This window comes from Poeciliopsis prolifica, unplaced genomic scaffold, assembly GCF_027474105.1.
Source record: "Poeciliopsis prolifica strain line A6 unplaced genomic scaffold, Auburn_PproV2 SCAFFOLD093, whole genome shotgun sequence".
In the NCBI taxonomy this organism is placed as follows: Eukaryota; Metazoa; Chordata; class Actinopteri; order Cyprinodontiformes; family Poeciliidae; genus Poeciliopsis; species Poeciliopsis prolifica.
The window spans coordinates 116462-134516 of NW_026562468.1; the positions used below are offsets into that span (position 1 = coordinate 116462).

The 18055-nt window shown below is 38.5% G+C and overlaps 1 protein-coding gene across 1 annotated transcript in view; it reads left to right on the top strand.

The window, feature by feature from the left end:
* Positions 1-480: 480 nt before the first annotated feature.
* The window catches only part of cntn3b (contactin 3b), a 77267-nt gene continuing 59692 nt past the window's right edge, over positions 481-18055 (top strand). Inside the window, exons 1-2 of the mRNA XM_055022934.1 lie at positions 481-963; positions 11207-11341. Of these exons, the coding sequence (XP_054878909.1) occupies positions 11287-11341 (55 nt within the window). The 5' untranslated portion in view covers positions 481-963; positions 11207-11286. The remainder of the gene's footprint in view (positions 964-11206; positions 11342-18055) is intronic.

Below are 18055 nucleotides of genomic sequence, written 5' to 3' on the forward strand. Positions count from 1 at the left end.
GAAACACCACTGCAGTCAAGGATTCCTCCAGCAAGATATTAAACAACAAAAAGCACTATATATTATCTGTCTTCTTTATAGGATATATGTGTGTGTGTATGTGTAGTTTTTATTATTATTATTTTTATCATTATTTTATTTATTTATTCATTTTTCTAATAAAGTCCCTCTGTTGAAGTTGAGGTCGGCGCAGTGGACATGAGCTCAGCTTCCTGACATGAGCCGAGTTTCCAGCAATGGAAATAGCAGGTGCCCATAGGCTGGTGGCGCATTACTGTGTGTGTGTGTGTGTGTGTGTGTGTGTGTGTGTGTGTGTGTGTGTGGGTGTGTGTGTGTGTGTGTGGGGGGGGGGGGGTGTGTGTGTGTGTGTGTGTGTGTGTGCGTGTGTGTATGTGAGTGTGTGTGCGTGGTGGGGTTGCTTTGTAGGGTTGCTTGGTGGGGTTGCTTTTCTTTTTCACGCGTCACCAGTATCTTCCTGCGCAGATCATAGGGAGCAGAGCCCGGGGATGCACGCAACGCGAGCATCGCCTCAGTCAGTCAGCGGCGCCGCAGCTGTCCTCCCCTCTCTCTTCTCCTCTCTCTCTCCATTTCTTCCCTTCCAGGCTGCATCGTTTAGGAGCGCACGCGACGCAGCGGAGGAGCTCGAGGAAACGCGTCGCCCCCTGCGCCCCCCCTCGGATTCCTCACATTCCCTCCTGATTGTTGGATTATCGGAGGCAGAGAGAGGGGCTGCGCTGCGCTGCGCTCGTCCGATCCTGTCCGAGGCGGCCAGATGTGATTTCTTCTCCCGGAGCAAAGAGCGCCTTCTTCCTTTTTTTCTTTCTTTTTTGTTCTTTTTCTCTCCCACCAAAAGAGTTGCAGTGTGTTGAGTGAGAAATGCTTCTGAGCCACTGAATCTAACGGATACTGGACTTACAACTCAAGCAGGTTGATGAAGAGGAAAAAATCTGCATCATAGCAGCTGTAAGTCTTTACTCTGATATTATCACTGCTTGCTTTAACCCCCAACTGCAAGATTTACGAAAGAAACAAAAAACTATAAGTTTACAACTTAGTTTCATCTTAATTTGTGAGAGAATGCACACGCAGGCGCATGGTGCTGATGGCTGCGTTTCCAGACGAGCCTCAAATGGTTTGGATGGTCCTAGTGGGGATTCTCACTGCTGGGGCTCATTTCCCTCCATCTAGGACGGAGTCAGACAGTCAGAGAGAGAGAAAGAGAGAGAGAGAAGCACAGCATCAGGACCAAAGGCTCCCAGTCAAATTTAACAGTGTTCCATCAATTCACTTTACAAGACGTTCACATATAGTCAGACCAGAGAGTTGAGTCCATCCAGGTCTGGGGAAGAACAAGGATGCTGTGGTGGATTATTTAGATTGAAGTCGGTTTACATCTACAAGTTTTCAAACAATGTCAGGAGCCCCTCTTTAATAAAAGTAATAATGGTGGAGACCCACAGGGAGGGAAAGGTGGAGGGAGGCAGTAATTAGGCAGATTACTTTAACAGCTCAGCACTGTCATTCTGGGTAAACCAAATATTTACCCACCACTGGGTCTGACTTTTTCCCCACCCAAAACAGACAGAACAGCGAGAAGGAAAAAAAAAGAAAAGAAATGCAGCCAACTGCATCTTCAAAGTATCCTCCTTATTCAGAGGGGACTCTGCCCCCCCGCTACTCCCCTTCTCTCCTCATGTTTATTTATAGATCCTTTTTGCACATATTTGGAGAATAACAAGCAACAGCCAAATGAGAGGTGAGACATGGGTTTTCTTTCTTTAGACCATGCAGGGAATTACATTGTAATGCAGCAACATCCAGCATGGCAGTCCGTGTGCATGTGTGTGTATGCGTGTGTGTGTGGGTGTGTGCGTGTGTGTGTGTGTGTGTGTGTGTGTGTGTGTGTGTGTGCGTGTGTGTGTGTGGGTGTGTGTGTGTGTGTGTGAGGTGAGTTTGTGCTGTGGTACCATTTGCTTTCAAAAGCCCCTTTTTTGATTGAACCAGAGAGGCAATTACAGTCTACAGCCAGTTTTCTTTTCTTCTTTACCCTCAGAAAGCTGTGAGATAAATTGAAGAGAATAAGAAAGAAAAAATAGTAAAGATGCAGCCCAAGTGTCTGCTACTCCTCGTTTTTGTCCTCCAGTTATGTGTTTAGTGGGTGGATGGATCTAGGATGGCTGGGTGTGTGTGCGTGTGTGTGTAGGTGTGTGCGTGGGTGTGTATGTGCGGGAATGGGGGGTGGAGGGCAAATGGCCCCCCAGTCTTTCTTTTTTTAAAGTGCACTTTACTCTCCATACCCCTTTCTTTACATACCCCTTTGTTCTTATTTTGATTTATTGGCAAAAATACAGAAAAAATAAGCTCTTAACAGAGACAAATATATGTCGCCAAACTGTTCTTTTATACAGCCGAACAACTGACACAATTGTTGAAACTAAAAAAGGTCAAAGAAAGAGGCAGGAGTTACAGGTATAATACATGTAAATGTATATCGCTGGGCTAAATGTCACGAATGCCTTCATGGCGATGATTTGATGAAAAAGATTATCACAAAATATTTTATTGGTTATGAAGTCGTAACCTTGTAAAAGCTTGTTACACTTTGATTGTAACAAATGCCAGAGTTTGATTTAAAAAGCATAGTTCAAACTTATTCTGTCATATATTCAATGCTGACCTCAGGGTCAGCTGCCTTACACTGGCAGGTTTATACATTTTCTATTATTATTTTCCAAAAAGCTTCACAGTATAAAACTGTACCCTCAAACTATGGATAAAAGAGTACAAGATCCTTATAGATATAGAGACTCATTCACATGTCTGGATAATTTATTGTTATGATGAAATAATATTCATAAATTTGTTTGTGTTCCGTACATGAACCCTCTTTCAAAACTTTTGATACAGTCCAATCAGATGTCCTCCAAAGTACTGTGGCCACACAAAGCAGGACACATCTAAATAGGCAGGACACTTTCCCCTGAGCTTAATGTTTCCATAGAAAAGATGCTGTCTTCTGTCTAAATAATGTGTAAACATGTCTGACACGGCAATCAGTGATGTCTAAAAGTGTCTGAAAAATTGTCAGGGTTGCCTGAATAGGCTTGACAAAGCAAGTCTCTCTGAACCAAAGGGCTTAACAAAAGGACAAAAGAAAGTAAAATCTTCTATGTATTTTTCTGGGCCAAATAAGAACAGTCATTGGATGACCTGAAATGTTGCTGTTTTCCTTTAAAAAAAAATACAGGTAGAGAAGTATTTATACATTTCAGCTTACTGTATTCTCAAGACAAAAGACATTGTTGTGTAGGAGATTAAGGAACGGGGGAGGAGGAAGCATAGTGTAGCCTCAAAGAAGTTAGCTCCAAGCTATCAGCTAAAGCGATTAGCTAAAGCTACTGGCACCAACTGAAATCTGCTGAGCAACTGAACTGTTTCTTGTATTTTACTAAAAGTGCAAAATCATCTTGATTGACGTCTTTGAGCTTTACGTTATGTTTTAATGTTATTTCCTCATCAAAAACACATCTGGCGAGATGCCTTTATCCTTCAATCTCCATGGCAACCATTCAGCTGCATAAAATGCCTTGAAGGGGACTGTGTGTCACCCTGGAAGAGGAAGCTCCTCCTCCTAGTTGCAGTTTCGCTAGCAGTAATTAGCAAACAGCTGGTGGAACTGCAAACCGACTGCGCTCAGTATAGGAGCAACTTCTCAGTGCATTGCTAGTTGTTAAAGTTGTTATTAGAGAAGTGAAGGCAGACTGTCAGAGAAGGAGTTCTTAAAGAGACAGACCCAATTTTGAAGCAGTAAATTATGAAGTCAACTTCTTTCCAAGTCATATTTACAGCATTTTCATAACAAGTGGCGCAAACAAAGTCACTTTATTGCGCCGTAAGATTATTGCTTGCATAATGGGGCTGAAAACCCATCGCCCTTTTAACTTGTAAAGTAACTCCAGTCTCACTTGCTGCCACAAATGACTTTTGTCTGATTCCGTCTGAGTTTGTTTCATGAATGACAGTAAGAGTTTTTAAAGCTCACCATACTTTATAATGGATACCAAACACTATTACTGTATCTGTTCTGTGTTGTAGGTCAATCCAAATGAATTTTTGAAGTTGGGAAAAAGATAATTGCTTCATCAACTGCTTAGTGTCACTCTAGTGCCATTGGGGCCCTTCACCTTCATCACACCTGTAAAGGATGATCATCAGATCCAAACTGAATAGGGAAGCTTTTGTTCTGTGCTCTGCATTTTGCTCCACTCCAACGTTTTTTTTTTTTGTATTTGTCGCTTAGCTCAAAGGAGAAAAAACAAAAAAAAGACATCTGTTTATTGTGAATTATTCATTTACTGGCCAAGACCCAGAGCAGCTGTGTATTCAGATTGTGTGGCATCTCCTCGTTTACCGGGTTCTCCTTCACTGTGATTGGATGGAGATGGCAACGGATAGCCGTAATGACAATAACAACACTGGAATGGGTGCACGAGATGCTGCACTGAACACCCCACACCTCCAAGTCCCTGCCAGTGTTGTTCAATTTGCTCAGAATGAGGCTTTATTTTTTCCTAGCATGAGCCGATATGTGCGTCTCTCCCAGGTTTGTGGTGCTTATGTGCATCTTGTGATCGGAATGCAAACCTTGAGCATGTACTACACTTTGATAAAAACTCTCCTTTCCTTCCTACCCTATTAGATTCTTTTGCAATTATGCTGCCCTCAGGGGGGAAATGAATGCTTTTAACCACCTCTCCTATCAATTATGCTCCAAACAACAGCCCCGCTAACCAAGAAGTCATCTCATTTACTCTGCAATGCGTTTAGCCAATGACTTTCCATTAGGTTTAGCTTCTGTGGAGGTGAAAGTGCAACGCCTCATTACATTTGGCACAGCAATCTTTCGCTCATCATTTCAGCTGAGAAAGCTGAAGGGGAGGGAAGGCGGGAGAGAAAGAAAATGCTACCGCATCTTCAGTGCAACAAATCTCAGTGGGCAAAATTTTATTTTTAGGCATTTCCATTTTTTTCTGTAGACAAAATTAGGGTTCTATTTTTTTTTTCCTCAGATTTATGAAAGCTTTGGGTGCTCCTGCTCTGTGATGGTTAAGGTTGTCGAAGCTTTTTGAGAGTGAAAAAAATGTCCTAACAATTACAAAAGAGATGGACCTCGGTGTGAAATTGAAATCTGCATTAGAAAATATGAATTTATCCTTTTATTCAACAAGTTTTTTTTTTTTTTTCATTTACATAATACAGATACACAAAATACTCAAAGTGAAAGAAGTCCTTTTAGGGTTTTTTTTTACACCCAGGGACTTACATTCATTATATGAGCAGATACTCTTTGCTACTGTTTGATTTTCAAGAACAGTTTTTCCCAAGAAAATTTTCCTTTTATCATCTTGAAACTTCTAGGATTGAAGGTTTGAGATGGCAAGAATGGATCATCCAGAAAGAGGATGGTCCTCAGCCCTACACTCAAACTGAAAAAAAATGTGGCACACATTACCCCACTCTCTCCTGTAGCCCCCTCAAAGCGAGTAATCCAATGCGATGGCTTTTTAGAGTGGCAAAACGCCCACTAAATTTTTGAAAGACATCACAAAATGCATTCTGAATTCAGCTGTGCCTACAATTATAGGAGATGAGAAACAATTAGTGGCACCAGGACAGTTAAGCAAAGCCAACACTGGCCATTAAGTTATAATCAAGCAAATGGCTTGATGTTACCCTTTTACTTTTTTTTTTTTACTGTGCTTCAAATAGTGCTGGAAGACTTTCCATACCACAATGTTCATAATGTTCTCCAGTAGACCTACAGACAACATTTAGTATGTAGGTCTTCGTCAGGTATTCCAAAGGTAGCCCTGGGTTAATCCACACAATGCTGTTGTGTGGATTATTTTTCCACCTACTCTGATGTAGGTCAGACCTCAAGAAAAGCCCCTCCTTTTTTCCTCTGAATTGCACTGTTAGAGTCTTCCATTTCACATAAAGAGACTGAACCAAAGTCCACTGGTTCCAGTAATAAATAAGTCATGGCTCTGAGTGGTGCTGAGAATCAGGAGAAATGGATTTAAATGTCAGCAAGATTGCACTCACTATTTTGATGTTTAGCTAGCTTACCTGTATGTGTTTTGCTTATAATGGAGCACTTGTAAGGTATGGTCCATTTGACATAGAACTTGGTAAAATACAAATTTTGGGCCACAGGAACGCTTGAGCAGTGTCTGAGCTTAAAACCAGATGGACCAATATAAAATTTGGGCAGTTGTTAATATCCATTATTAATATTGCTGTGATGGTGGATAAGCACTACTTAAATTACTTTTATTGTCATTGTGCATGAAGAATAACAACAAAATTTAAAAAAGGGTGCACACATAAATATATGGAACAAGCCGACGCCTTAAAATGTTTTGGTGAGCCCAAACAACAGGAACTTAAGGGTTAGAAACAGAAAAAATCAAGGAGAAGAAAAAGTTCAACTAGCTGCAGGTGCCTCCTGCTGGCCCAGACAGAGCAGATTACTTCCTCCAATTTGAAGATGTATGGCCTGAATCCTTAGAGGAAAAAATATTCTTGGTTCTGGGGCTTTTTCTGTAGCTCGTCATCACTTTCCATCCTGGCCTGTGCAGGACGCAGGGCCATCATTCAGTAAATCAATAGAAATTTGTGTGCACACATCAAAGTTCAGATAAATAATAATGAGCGCATTAAATATATGACATAGAGTCATTCAAATGTCAATAAAAACATTGTGTATTAGTACATTTCAATTGTTTAAATAATGTAGAATTACATTATTTAAATCAGGAAAACAATACAAAACATGTTTTGATCTACATTTTAGTCATTTTGGTTTCTGCCTGACAAGTAGAGTGCATACGTCAATAATAAAGTCCTTATTATTTAGTCAATAATAAAATCCTTATTATTTAGTCAATAATAAAATCTTCAGTCATTTTGTATATAGGGGAAGCAAGAGAAACTCATGTCATTCTGTCCATAGTATTTAATAGGACAGGATTAGCTAGCAGGGCTACTTAGTAATAAGGCTAACCGACCCATAATATTACTTGGAGCAGCTGATCTCGCAGAAGCCAACAATACAATTACCGACTGACCAGTTCTGTTTTGAAGACAAATACAAAAATTTTTCTGATTGGTTCCTACATTCAATTTTAAGTTCTACTTCATGGAAGTAGATCACCTACCTGCCTACTTAAACGCCTACTTACAGCAACTCCTCTCCAAACTTCATTCATTCAGAGAGAAAATGATATTCCAGGTCACACGTCCTCAACACTTTAGCATAGGTCTGCATGGATTCAATATGTGTCAGATTATCTGTCACATCCCTTGATGACCTCAATGGATATATACATTTTATTAATCAAAACTCACGGTTACTCAAAAAGAGTAAGAAAAATGAGCCCTAATGGCTGATATCATCTGGGAGTGTTCATTAGTAATGTAATAATTGTATGCTTTACTGACATTATGCAACCCTATTAATAATATGCTTTGATGTAAAGGTCACATTGACTTATTTGTAAATTTTGACATTGTGTAGAAAGAAAGTCCCTGCAGTGTGTTGCTCATGCTCTTATGTTGGGGAAATTAGTTTTAACTAAACCTTCAACACTAATTAGCAGACACTTTTCCCCTGCCTTGTTTATTCAGTGCTGCTTCCTTAATAACTTCTGCTACCACATGTAACTCCTCACTGTGTTGTTCGCACCAAAAACAAAAGTTTGGCTGACTTAACAAGCTTTGTGTTTTCTAGTCAGAAAATTCAGAATAATATCACACTCTCCATTTATCTGTGTTTTGCTATGTATTATTGTGTTGTTCCTCTTTGTTGCATTGGAGAAAAATCTCCATTAGTATACAGAGCTTCAAGTGGGTCATGTTATAAATGCTGGAGCAGAACATTCTGTCCCCACTTTATATATGAGAGGTACAGCACAAATAATAGGTTTTTATAGATATTTACTGACCTCCAGCATGCTAAGCCTGAGCCGTTGTACAAGATGTAAAGCTGAGGTAAAAATGTGGGATTATTACCACCTCTATCTGCAAGAAATAACTTCTAATTTGTGCTGTCAGATACTTTCAGAGCACAGAATGAAATACACTGGAAGGTTTTAAAGTGAAGACACTTTTGTTGCGGATTTCAAAAATAGAAAAGGAATGCACATCTTAATGACATTTTCCAACTCATCTGTCGGAGCACTGAGAAGTAATGGAAGGTTACTGGTACAAAGCTGCACTAAGGTTTTAAAATGTTGCTGTCTCAAATAAGAAAAAAAAATCTGCATTATTCGACTGGTTTAATGTCCTTTTAATTAAATATCAGAGAAAGTGCTAGAAAGATAAGAGTTGTCTCTGCATGGAAGATAGATCTACAGCTGAACAGAAATAAAACTCATCAACTATTTGGTAGTACAGTTGGCCCCTGCTTATTTGCTGTTCAGTATTTGCAGATTCACTTATGAGACAGTTTTTTCTGTGGAATGTAATTCAAAATTATTTGTGTAAAATCTATCTATTCCAATATATTAATGGAGCTTGGAATGCAAGTGCATTCAGCTTTTAGTCATTTGTCATTGTCGGCCCACATTAAGGCTGATCCTGGTGATCTGCCTCGAAACTAAGTTTCATAGTTGCCGATTAACTTAGTTACCCAAGTTGATCAACACAGTTACCAAGAAACATTGCACACAGGTGTGATGGCATTTGATGCTCCATTGGCTGGCGTTGGCAGAGAAGCCAATCCAGGAGTGGCATTCATTTTACTTGGCAGTGATTGGCTGTACTCCCAAGAAGACTGTAGATTTTAGCTTCTACAGAAGACTGTAAAGCTAAGACATGTTCTGTAATGTGTAGTAATGAATACTAAGTTATACTTGGTGTTTGAATTATTAAAATAGTCAGTTATAAGTGTTTATAGTGGGCGTGCCAAGTATTTCAGTGATTTACAAACAGGTGTATTCCCTGAACATCCTACGAAAACCGGGGCTCCTCGATAATCGATGTATGAAGTAAAGAAAGAGACAACAATTTAACTAAGGGGATCTAGACAAGATGCAAAGTGGTTGGTAAATGACAACAATTAGAGATCATTCTACACATTTTTGTGTTAAAACTTTTATTCAAGCCATGGAAATATTACTAAAGATTATTATGCTGTGAGAATTTCACACCAACTCTCAGCCACTAATGATCACCACTGCCTAAAGCATTCCAGGGAATATTGCAACTTTTCAGGTCAACTGCTGTTTTTATGTGAATTCTAGAGGAAATTTCCCTGATGTGACTGATTGATGAAAATCCAGAAATTTAAGCTAGCTCAAAAATTATTTCGTTTTTAAAACGCGACAATGCCAGAAAATTAACGGAAATTGTTTTTTTTTTTGAGTCTTTAATGGTCATTTCCAAATACAACACAGAAACAAAGGTAAATGTAAACTAAGGGGAACAGATGGAATGTAACTTAGATGTAATTTAATCCACATGGAGACCAGGGACAGGTCTGCCTTACAGTGTTGGAACCATTAGGAATATGAATGTACAAATACACGTGTGTCATCACACACCCTGTTGGAAATGGAACGCCCCATATGCCGAGCCATTGCATAACCCTGCCATCCAGCCTCATACATTCAGGCAAACCCTACCAAACTCAGTTATGTGCTGCCTGGTGCATCTATGAAGCATCTTCTGTCAGGACACTGACAACCAACAATGTTTCATCACTTTCTCTGGTAGATCTCCTGACAAATAGAACAGTATACGCACCTACCTTCGGTCTGCAGGTGCATCAGATTTCATCCAAATCATGCTGTCTTCATGGGTGTAGTAACACAATTAGTACTTATTTTTGCCAAATTGCAACTTTTCTCAATTCACAGGACAAAATGGTATAATGAAATGGACATGACGTATTTATGAGTTTAAACCTTAAGAAACCAGGCATTTGTCATTTGAATGATTTTTGTTACTGACTAGTTTCTGATTGACCAATGACATTGAAGTTCCAAAGTTTACTGTGAGTAAGCTTCAGTCATCAACATTGCTTTGAAACTTAATAAGGGGAAGAGTCTGTTTTTCATAACAAAATTTTATTTAAGTTTATGGTAGCATTAATAAAATTGCTCTTTGTATAATTTTAAGTATTTCCAGTGATCGTATTTGAAGTTACTTTAAAAATATGTTCTCTTTTTAAATTGCAAGACTTTTAAGTTGAGTTTCCATCCCAGTGGATGAAAATAAAAATGTTTACAAAGCAAAGTAAAAAAAAATCTGTAAGTAATGGTTTATTTTTGTATGTTTCTTTTAGAACAAACTGACTTTCATGAGCTACTAGTAAAAAAAGATATATTTTTCCCATATTTTGCTAATTTCATTGCTGACGGTAAAAATTAGTTTAATGAACGTAATTTTGTTATTTACATAAAAAATCAGGTCTGAAGGTTTAAAAGAACATGTTCTAACAGGACGAGGAGCAAAATTAGCTTCAAGTTTAAAACCGTTTCGCATTTAATCCTTAATTGGGTAACAATGACAACTTACTTATTTATTTTTTGTACTTACAATGCCAGCACTCTGCTAATGTTTTGGAGTCGCTGGTTGCCCTGTGCTGCTTCTTAGTCTAATCATTTTGAAGACGCGAAAAGAAAAGCAGCAATGATGTTGCTTAATAGGACACTAAACAGATTGTTAAAGTAGGAAGAGGCGTTTTGTAGAGTGCTGGTGCACAGTCTGCCAGCTCCTATTAATATTCAAATTGGGGGAGAGAAAAGTTTTTTTTTTTTTTTTTTAGGTCAATCATTTCCATCTCCCCTCGCTGCTCTTTAAAGCTAAAAGAATCTGCTTGTTAGGCGGCGCGGGAAGCAGCCACAGCAAAAGAAAATGCAGCTATTTAGCAGCTGCTGTTTCTTCTGCAGCCACTGAAAAAAAAGAAAAGAAAAAAAAAGTCCGCCAGCTTGTATTTCCTCAAGCTTTTTTTTTTTTTATCCTTTTGCGTCTCCTAACCACTTTCTGAAGATTCTCATTCCTCCTCAATCGGTGAAACTCAAAAATAATAAGAAGCAATTATGTAACTTAGTATCGCTGTAATCATGTTTTTTATGTATGCTTGTCGTATTTGAATCAAAATGTCACATTTTAATCACACCAGTAATTACTTTCTCTTCAGATTAAATTCTTTTATTCAACGGAGAGCATTCCATTCAGAAGCAATTGGATGAGATACTCATTAGTCCTGGACAACTGAAGATGATGTTACCATGGAAACAAATTGTTCTGCTATCAATCACCGGATGGCTTGCAGGTAAGACATCTTAGAACATATTGTATTTCCGTCTCAGTACTCTGCAGCTTGCTGTCATGGTTGATGTCACCAGAACATTTCCTCTAAAAATGTGTCTGGGGTATATTCATTACACACGATTACTTTTTTGCCGCTGTTGCGTTTTCTCTGTGGCGTAACAGTCTGTAGTGCTGGGTCAAAATATTGGCCCCCAGAATTTTTTTGTGGTGTTTCAGTGTGTCATATCATCAATACCTTTTAAATTTCAGATGAAAATACACAACATACTTGAGGGACGTATGCACTCTACTTGTCAGGCAGAAACCAAAACATTTTTTTTTTTAAATCGGGATCATTGCAGCTATTGTATACAACAGAGTGTTAGGGCCATGCAAAGAATTATTATTTTTTTTCTCAGTACAAAAATAAAATCATATATCACAAGGCTAAAGTCATAATCATGTAAGAGTAAACATGCTTTTTCCACTGCACTCTAAATGAAAGTCTCTTTTGTAGCAAGGACGGTTCCTATAACATATTCTTTAAAGACGAGACGACAGAATCAGAACAAATTCTAATAACCTGTGAAGCTGCAGCATAAAGGTTATAATTACTAAACTGAAGGAATTACATGAATGTACGGTCTTCCAGCACGATCTCCTTCACCATTCCCCTGGTGTCCTGCTGCACATTCAGAGTCCACTGCACAGACACCTGGGACTCCTGTTCCCGTTCCTGTTTATGGTCTGTCCAGATCATTATCGGGATCCATGCAATGAATCCAACCTTGCGTTTTAGCCCAATCTACTTTCCAGCTCGTCTCATTCTGCCCTTGCACAGCCACCTGGGATTCGAGGAGGAGCGGCACAGACACTCAACCAGAATGTCAACCCTTGTTCCAATGACATTGTAGCTCCCAGTGAATGTTATTCAAATTGGCTCATGGGTAATTCACGCTCTTCGCCCAAGGGAGAGACAGATCCAAGCGGTCTCTCCCTCTCCCCTGCGGACAAGTGTTTTAGCAGGGCCTCATTCTCTGTCTGTGGGTCCTGGTTCTTACTAAGTGTTATGACTGTAAAACGGTAGCACCTGCAATGCTGCTCTCATCAACAAGCTGTAATGCCCTACTGAAGTGTTCAAAGTTCTTAAAGGGGCAGTGTTATGTATTTTCCAGGGACATACTGCCATTTTACCGTCAGTTGTTATAAATATGTTATATATATCAAATATGGCTTAAAAAAATTAACTTCATATTTTAATGTCTTGAAATTGGGCCTCTGTCTCTTTAAATGCTCCTACTCATTCTGAAATTCTGCCGTCAGGAAGCTGTCACAACATGACTCCTCTATTAACCCTTCAACAACACTTTACCAGCATTGCTCTGAGATGCAGCTCAGCAGATTCACCCTTCAACCACATGTTTGCTAACTGGTGCTGGCTAGTCTGAAGGAGCTGAATGAATTTTTCCACCCAAGCAATTTTGATCATATTTGATCATGTTTCTCAAACATGCATGAAAGAATCAAAGTAGCACTCCAGATATATTTTATACAATATTGCCCCTTTAAATATCTTTGCATTATTTCATCCACAAACATAACATTAATTTATTTGAATTTTAAGTGGTAGACTGGCATATTCTACATAAGAAGCAGAATTTGTGTTTTTTAAATGTAGAAAGTACTGCATTAGTCACAGAACTACCCAAATAACTCATGTTGACGCTGGAGGAGCAGCAGAGATTTAAATTAGGTGGAAGGATCCATTAACAGCACAACTATTTATCAATTTTTTGAAGAACTTTTTTGACACTAGTGGCCTTTATTCAACAGTAATCTGACAGGAAGGAGACACAGAGACATGCTTTCTCCAATTTCATAATGTTCCAGGAACATAACAAAAAAAAATAAAAAAATCTTATGTCTTCAAGTTTCCCACAAGTCGTCGAGACGACACATGAATGGAACAAGGTTCTCTGGTCAGGTGGTCCAAATATGTGTCTACATGACAGCACAATTAAGATGTTAGGATGAATTCATGCCAACCCTGTTCCGCTTTAGTCCAACTCTAGTTTGTTTCACTAGGATGTCCATTTTGTTTGAGGTGGTAAGAACGTGTAATTAAACTCTGATGTGGACTAAAAACCAAGGTCTCTATTTGATTGAAGTGAACTCTGGCATGGTGCAAATGGATATATGACCACCAAGAAGCCTGGAGACCGCTCCGAGGGCAGGAATTGAACTAACGCACAGAGCATTCTGGGTAAAATACAACCAACACAAACAGTCTTGCGGGAGGAATGACTTGAGGTGTACAAAGACAAAAGAGAAATTCTGCAACCGCTAAAATTAGCAGCACTCCACTTTTGTCTATATTTCATAAAGAAGGAAGTTGCGTTCAGTGTCTTCCTCTGAGGTTTTTATGCTGTTTCCTTCAGTGGTTCTTGGAGCAGCGCCATGACAGGCAAGGAGGGGAACAGCTTTTCCAAAGGGTGTGGTTGCTTTATAAGTGTAGAGTGAAAGTGAAGCTGAAAATGGAACAAATGTTCCAATTGAACTGAATGAAAACACTTTAGGTCCAAACCCAATTGGGAATCTATGGCAAAAGTTTTTAAATAAACTTTTATGCAATCTGACTGAACTTCACCTCTTCACCTCTTCACCTGTATACCATTGTTCTTTGGAACAATGTATGCAGATGTGAAGACACAAATTGGTCCTAATATTCCTTCAAATGGAACCCAAATGCAGATTCCACTTTCCATATTTTACTTTGTGAAAACATGATCAAAATTACTTAATGTTTTCTTCCCACTCCATAACTGTGCACTGTGTTGTGTAGATTTGTCACGCTGTTGGTTTGCGATGAAGAGTCAGACAGATTCCAGACAATGTCGAGCTCTGATTTTTTCCTTTTCTTTATGTAGTTCTTCAGACATTTACATTTCAGTTTACACCATTCATCCAAACAACAGGAGGGAGAATCTCCCTCTGATCTGAATTGCCTAGCTTTAAAAGCATTGGCTCCTACCAGGACTAGTTAAGGGGTGGAGACATTTAAATTTCCATATAGAAAAAAAAAAAAAACATTTGTACTAAACTATATTCCTAGGAAAATATTTATTTTACAACTAACAATTTCAAAACTAAAACAAAAGCAATCTGGGCCCAAAACAAAATCCAAAAAAAAAACATCCCCCCTCCCTCTCAAACAATGGATGTTCCCCGTGAGGTTGATTGAAAACACCAGGTCCTTATCAGCACTGCTAATGGGCACGCTTCCATGGCAACACATGACCTGATCAGGTGACCTCAAAGAAAAGAGAGAGTAATTATAACAAATTAAATAGAGCAAGATATTTCCTCCAAACAAAATACATTTACCACAAAAATTGGAATATGGAAAGTACAAAAAGCAGGACCTGTTAGGAGGGGCTAAAACCCTCACACACAGAGAAATGCAAAACAGTGTGTGCTTGTAATGCAACTATTGTAGTTATGTTAACTATAAGGCTATCTTCAAAACTGTATTAGAAAGTAGAAAAAAAATTATATGAATAATGTGCCTTTATTCTATTTACTGAAATTTCAGCACTAATACAGAAGCACAGTGCTAAGAGGGCTAATCATGTTGCTGTCCTATGAATTAGGAACCAGACAATAAGTGTATGCATTTTACTGATTATCAAGTCAGAGGTTCACCTCTACGTAACATATTCAAATAGTTTTCTACGTTGTAGCACTTAAAATTGACATTTGCAGTGATCCGAAGAATTTTTTTTTTTTTGCAGTTCAGCATTCTCAACACAGGACATTTTTATGTCCTGTGTATGAAATGCCTATTATCTGCAAACATATAATAGGCATTTTTTATCAGAAAGGGAAAACAATATTGACTTTACTCACCACCCGCCCTCAAGAAATTACACCACCCACCAATTTGTGCTTGCCAGACTGCAGGAAAACTCGTGGGAGTCTAATCAGAAAGACTAAACAAAAAAATGATTTGTTGTTGGAAGCATTCCCTGAAGAAGAAAAAATATTTTCTGTAAAAAAATATACGCATGAAAGTAAAACTTAAGTTTACAAAACTCTTTTATTAATTCTATAACGTCATGGGGGTAATATGTAATGTGTAGAAGGCGCAGTATTACGTAAGGTTGACTTTTTGTAGCTCTAGATCAGTTATGTCAAAAGTGGGTCCTTAAGGGTCAGCATCCTAGCTCTAGATCAGTGATGTCAAAAGTGGGTCCTTAAGGGTCAGCATCCTGCATGTTTTAGTTCTCTCCCTGGTTTAATGCAGCTAAATCAAATAATGGCTCATCAGAGGCCTAAGAAGAACATTGACATGCTGCAAGGGTTGTATTACCACCAGGGAGAGAATAAAACATGCAGAATGCTGGCCCTCCAGGACCCACTTTGGACACCACTGATCTAGATTATGCTATAATGTTATTCCCACACCAAACACATACCTGGAGTGTTGCTTTGATTCATTCATGCATGTTTGAGAAATCCTTCAATCTCCATGGCAACCAATCAGCTATGCAAAATGCCTGGGTGGCCCTAGCTCCACCTTCAAGGATGAAACTCCTCCTGCTACTTCCAAACTTCAGAGCTTCCCCTTCATAAAGCTTGACTCTTCCCTCCGTTCCTTCAGACTAGCCAGCAGCAATTAGCAAAAACCTGGTAAAACTGTGAATCTGCTGAGCTCTACTTCTTAGAGCAAAGGTGACAAAAACATTTCTACAGGTGGTTTTTCAGAAAGAGCAGGAGTTTTTAAAGAGGCCAATTTTAAGGTGTTGAATTACAAAGTCAAATATTTTTTTAAGTCACATTTGATATATGTAGCAGTTTTTAACCACTGAAGGTAACAGTTATTCAATTGTGCTACCAAATAGCACTGTGTCTGGAAAACACATAATACTGCACCTTTAAGAAAATGTACAGAAGTAATATTAAAACCAGTTTCTAAGCCACATGCCTCAATCTGCTAGCAGTAGGATATTAATTAGACCTTCTCTGGCCGTCTGTTGGCTTCGCGTTGATTTAGTACCAGATTGTGTTTCACATCCCTTCGCTTTAGGCTGCCTGCAGATAAATGCCTCCCCTTATGGCCCTTTATTAGCTGGTGCGCATGTAGTATGACATGGAAATTTGTATAATAGAGGTTTCTTCTTCATACGTTGACTTACTGCAAATAAATGTTCACTAAATAGTATGACATTTGTCTGTGCTGTGAGCATTAGGAGTTGCCTCTTTTTGAGCGCTTAACTTTAGCCTTCAACTGCTTTTGGTGTTAGATTGTCTTGAACTGATAATTAATGATAAACACCTCTATTATATTATGCCAATCAGCCAGCTGATTGACATAATCAGCAATCTTACAGTAGCCAGCTCTGCGAGACTCATTAGATTCATCTCTTAGACACTTCAGCTAAGTAAACATTACAGATAATATAATAAAGCATAAGTGAGATGTGCTGCTCGAGGTTCTGCAGGTGTCTGTCAGAAGACACTGCAGAAAATATAAAATCTTACCAAGTAATTTTGGTCTGGTTTCTATAGCAAATATCATGATACACTTGAAATAAAGCAAAACTAGCATATAAGTAACTTTTCAGCAAGATATAAGATCTTGGATTAAGTAAATACCTAGTTCCACTGACAGATTATTTTACTTATTTTGTTTCCCTCCAGGGGCCTTTTTGCAGGCTCTAGTGTCCTTTATTTGACAGAAGGTGGTGAGACATGCAGCAAATATTGTCAGGTCCAGGAGTTGAACTCGCGACGGGCGCGTCAAGGACTAAAGGCCTCCAAATGTGGGTCGCACTATCCCTTAGGCCACCACAGCACACCCAGATTATTTTACTGATAACGTGGGAAAAAATGTCTTATCAGTAAAATAATCTGCCAGTGGAACTGGTACTTTTTAATAAATAATTTCTTATATTGATGGAAAACAAGCTGCTATCTCTTGATGAAAAGTTATTTGTAAGTTTGTTTCATTTTCAAGTGATCTAAAACATTTGCGGTGTAAACTAGACCAAAATACTTGGTAAGATTTAGTGTTTTTGCAGTGGAGGCCCAAAACGTAAATTAAATGCATGTCTGTTAAGCTTTTTTCCTCTACGAAGTGTCTATATAGCAGTTGCCCAAGCATTTATTTGTCAAACAAAACAGTGATATGTTTTTATCTTAACCATTTACAACTTAATTGCAAGAAGTTAATGCTAAGTAATGTAGCAGAAATGACAATAACTCACTTCAAATCAATTCAAGAATACTTTATTTGTCCTGAAGGGAAATAAATGTTGTAACTCAAACTACAAAAATTTCTTAAAGAGCTGTTGTAGATGCTGATGACTGTGAGCAAGATCTCCTTTAGCAGTATGTATTAGAGGAGATCTTTAGTCTGCTCTGACTGAAGACATTCACTTCTCATGTGGAAGATACTCAGGGTTTTGCAAAATGTTTTTCATTTTAGGAAGAATTATTTTTTGCAAGAGAAAGGAAAGAATAAATTTTAAAAAAGTAAAAGAAATATGACTCTTTTCAGTGTATTTTGCAAAACTGCAATAGGAACCTTATTTTGCATTACATGAGTCGCATGATCAGCAACCCTATATTAGTACTAGCAAAGAAAACTGAAGACAGACAGGGTGTAGTTGGATGATGATGTTTTAATTGACTAAATGCATGAACAAACTTATTCACATGTGATTTTTATTGCATT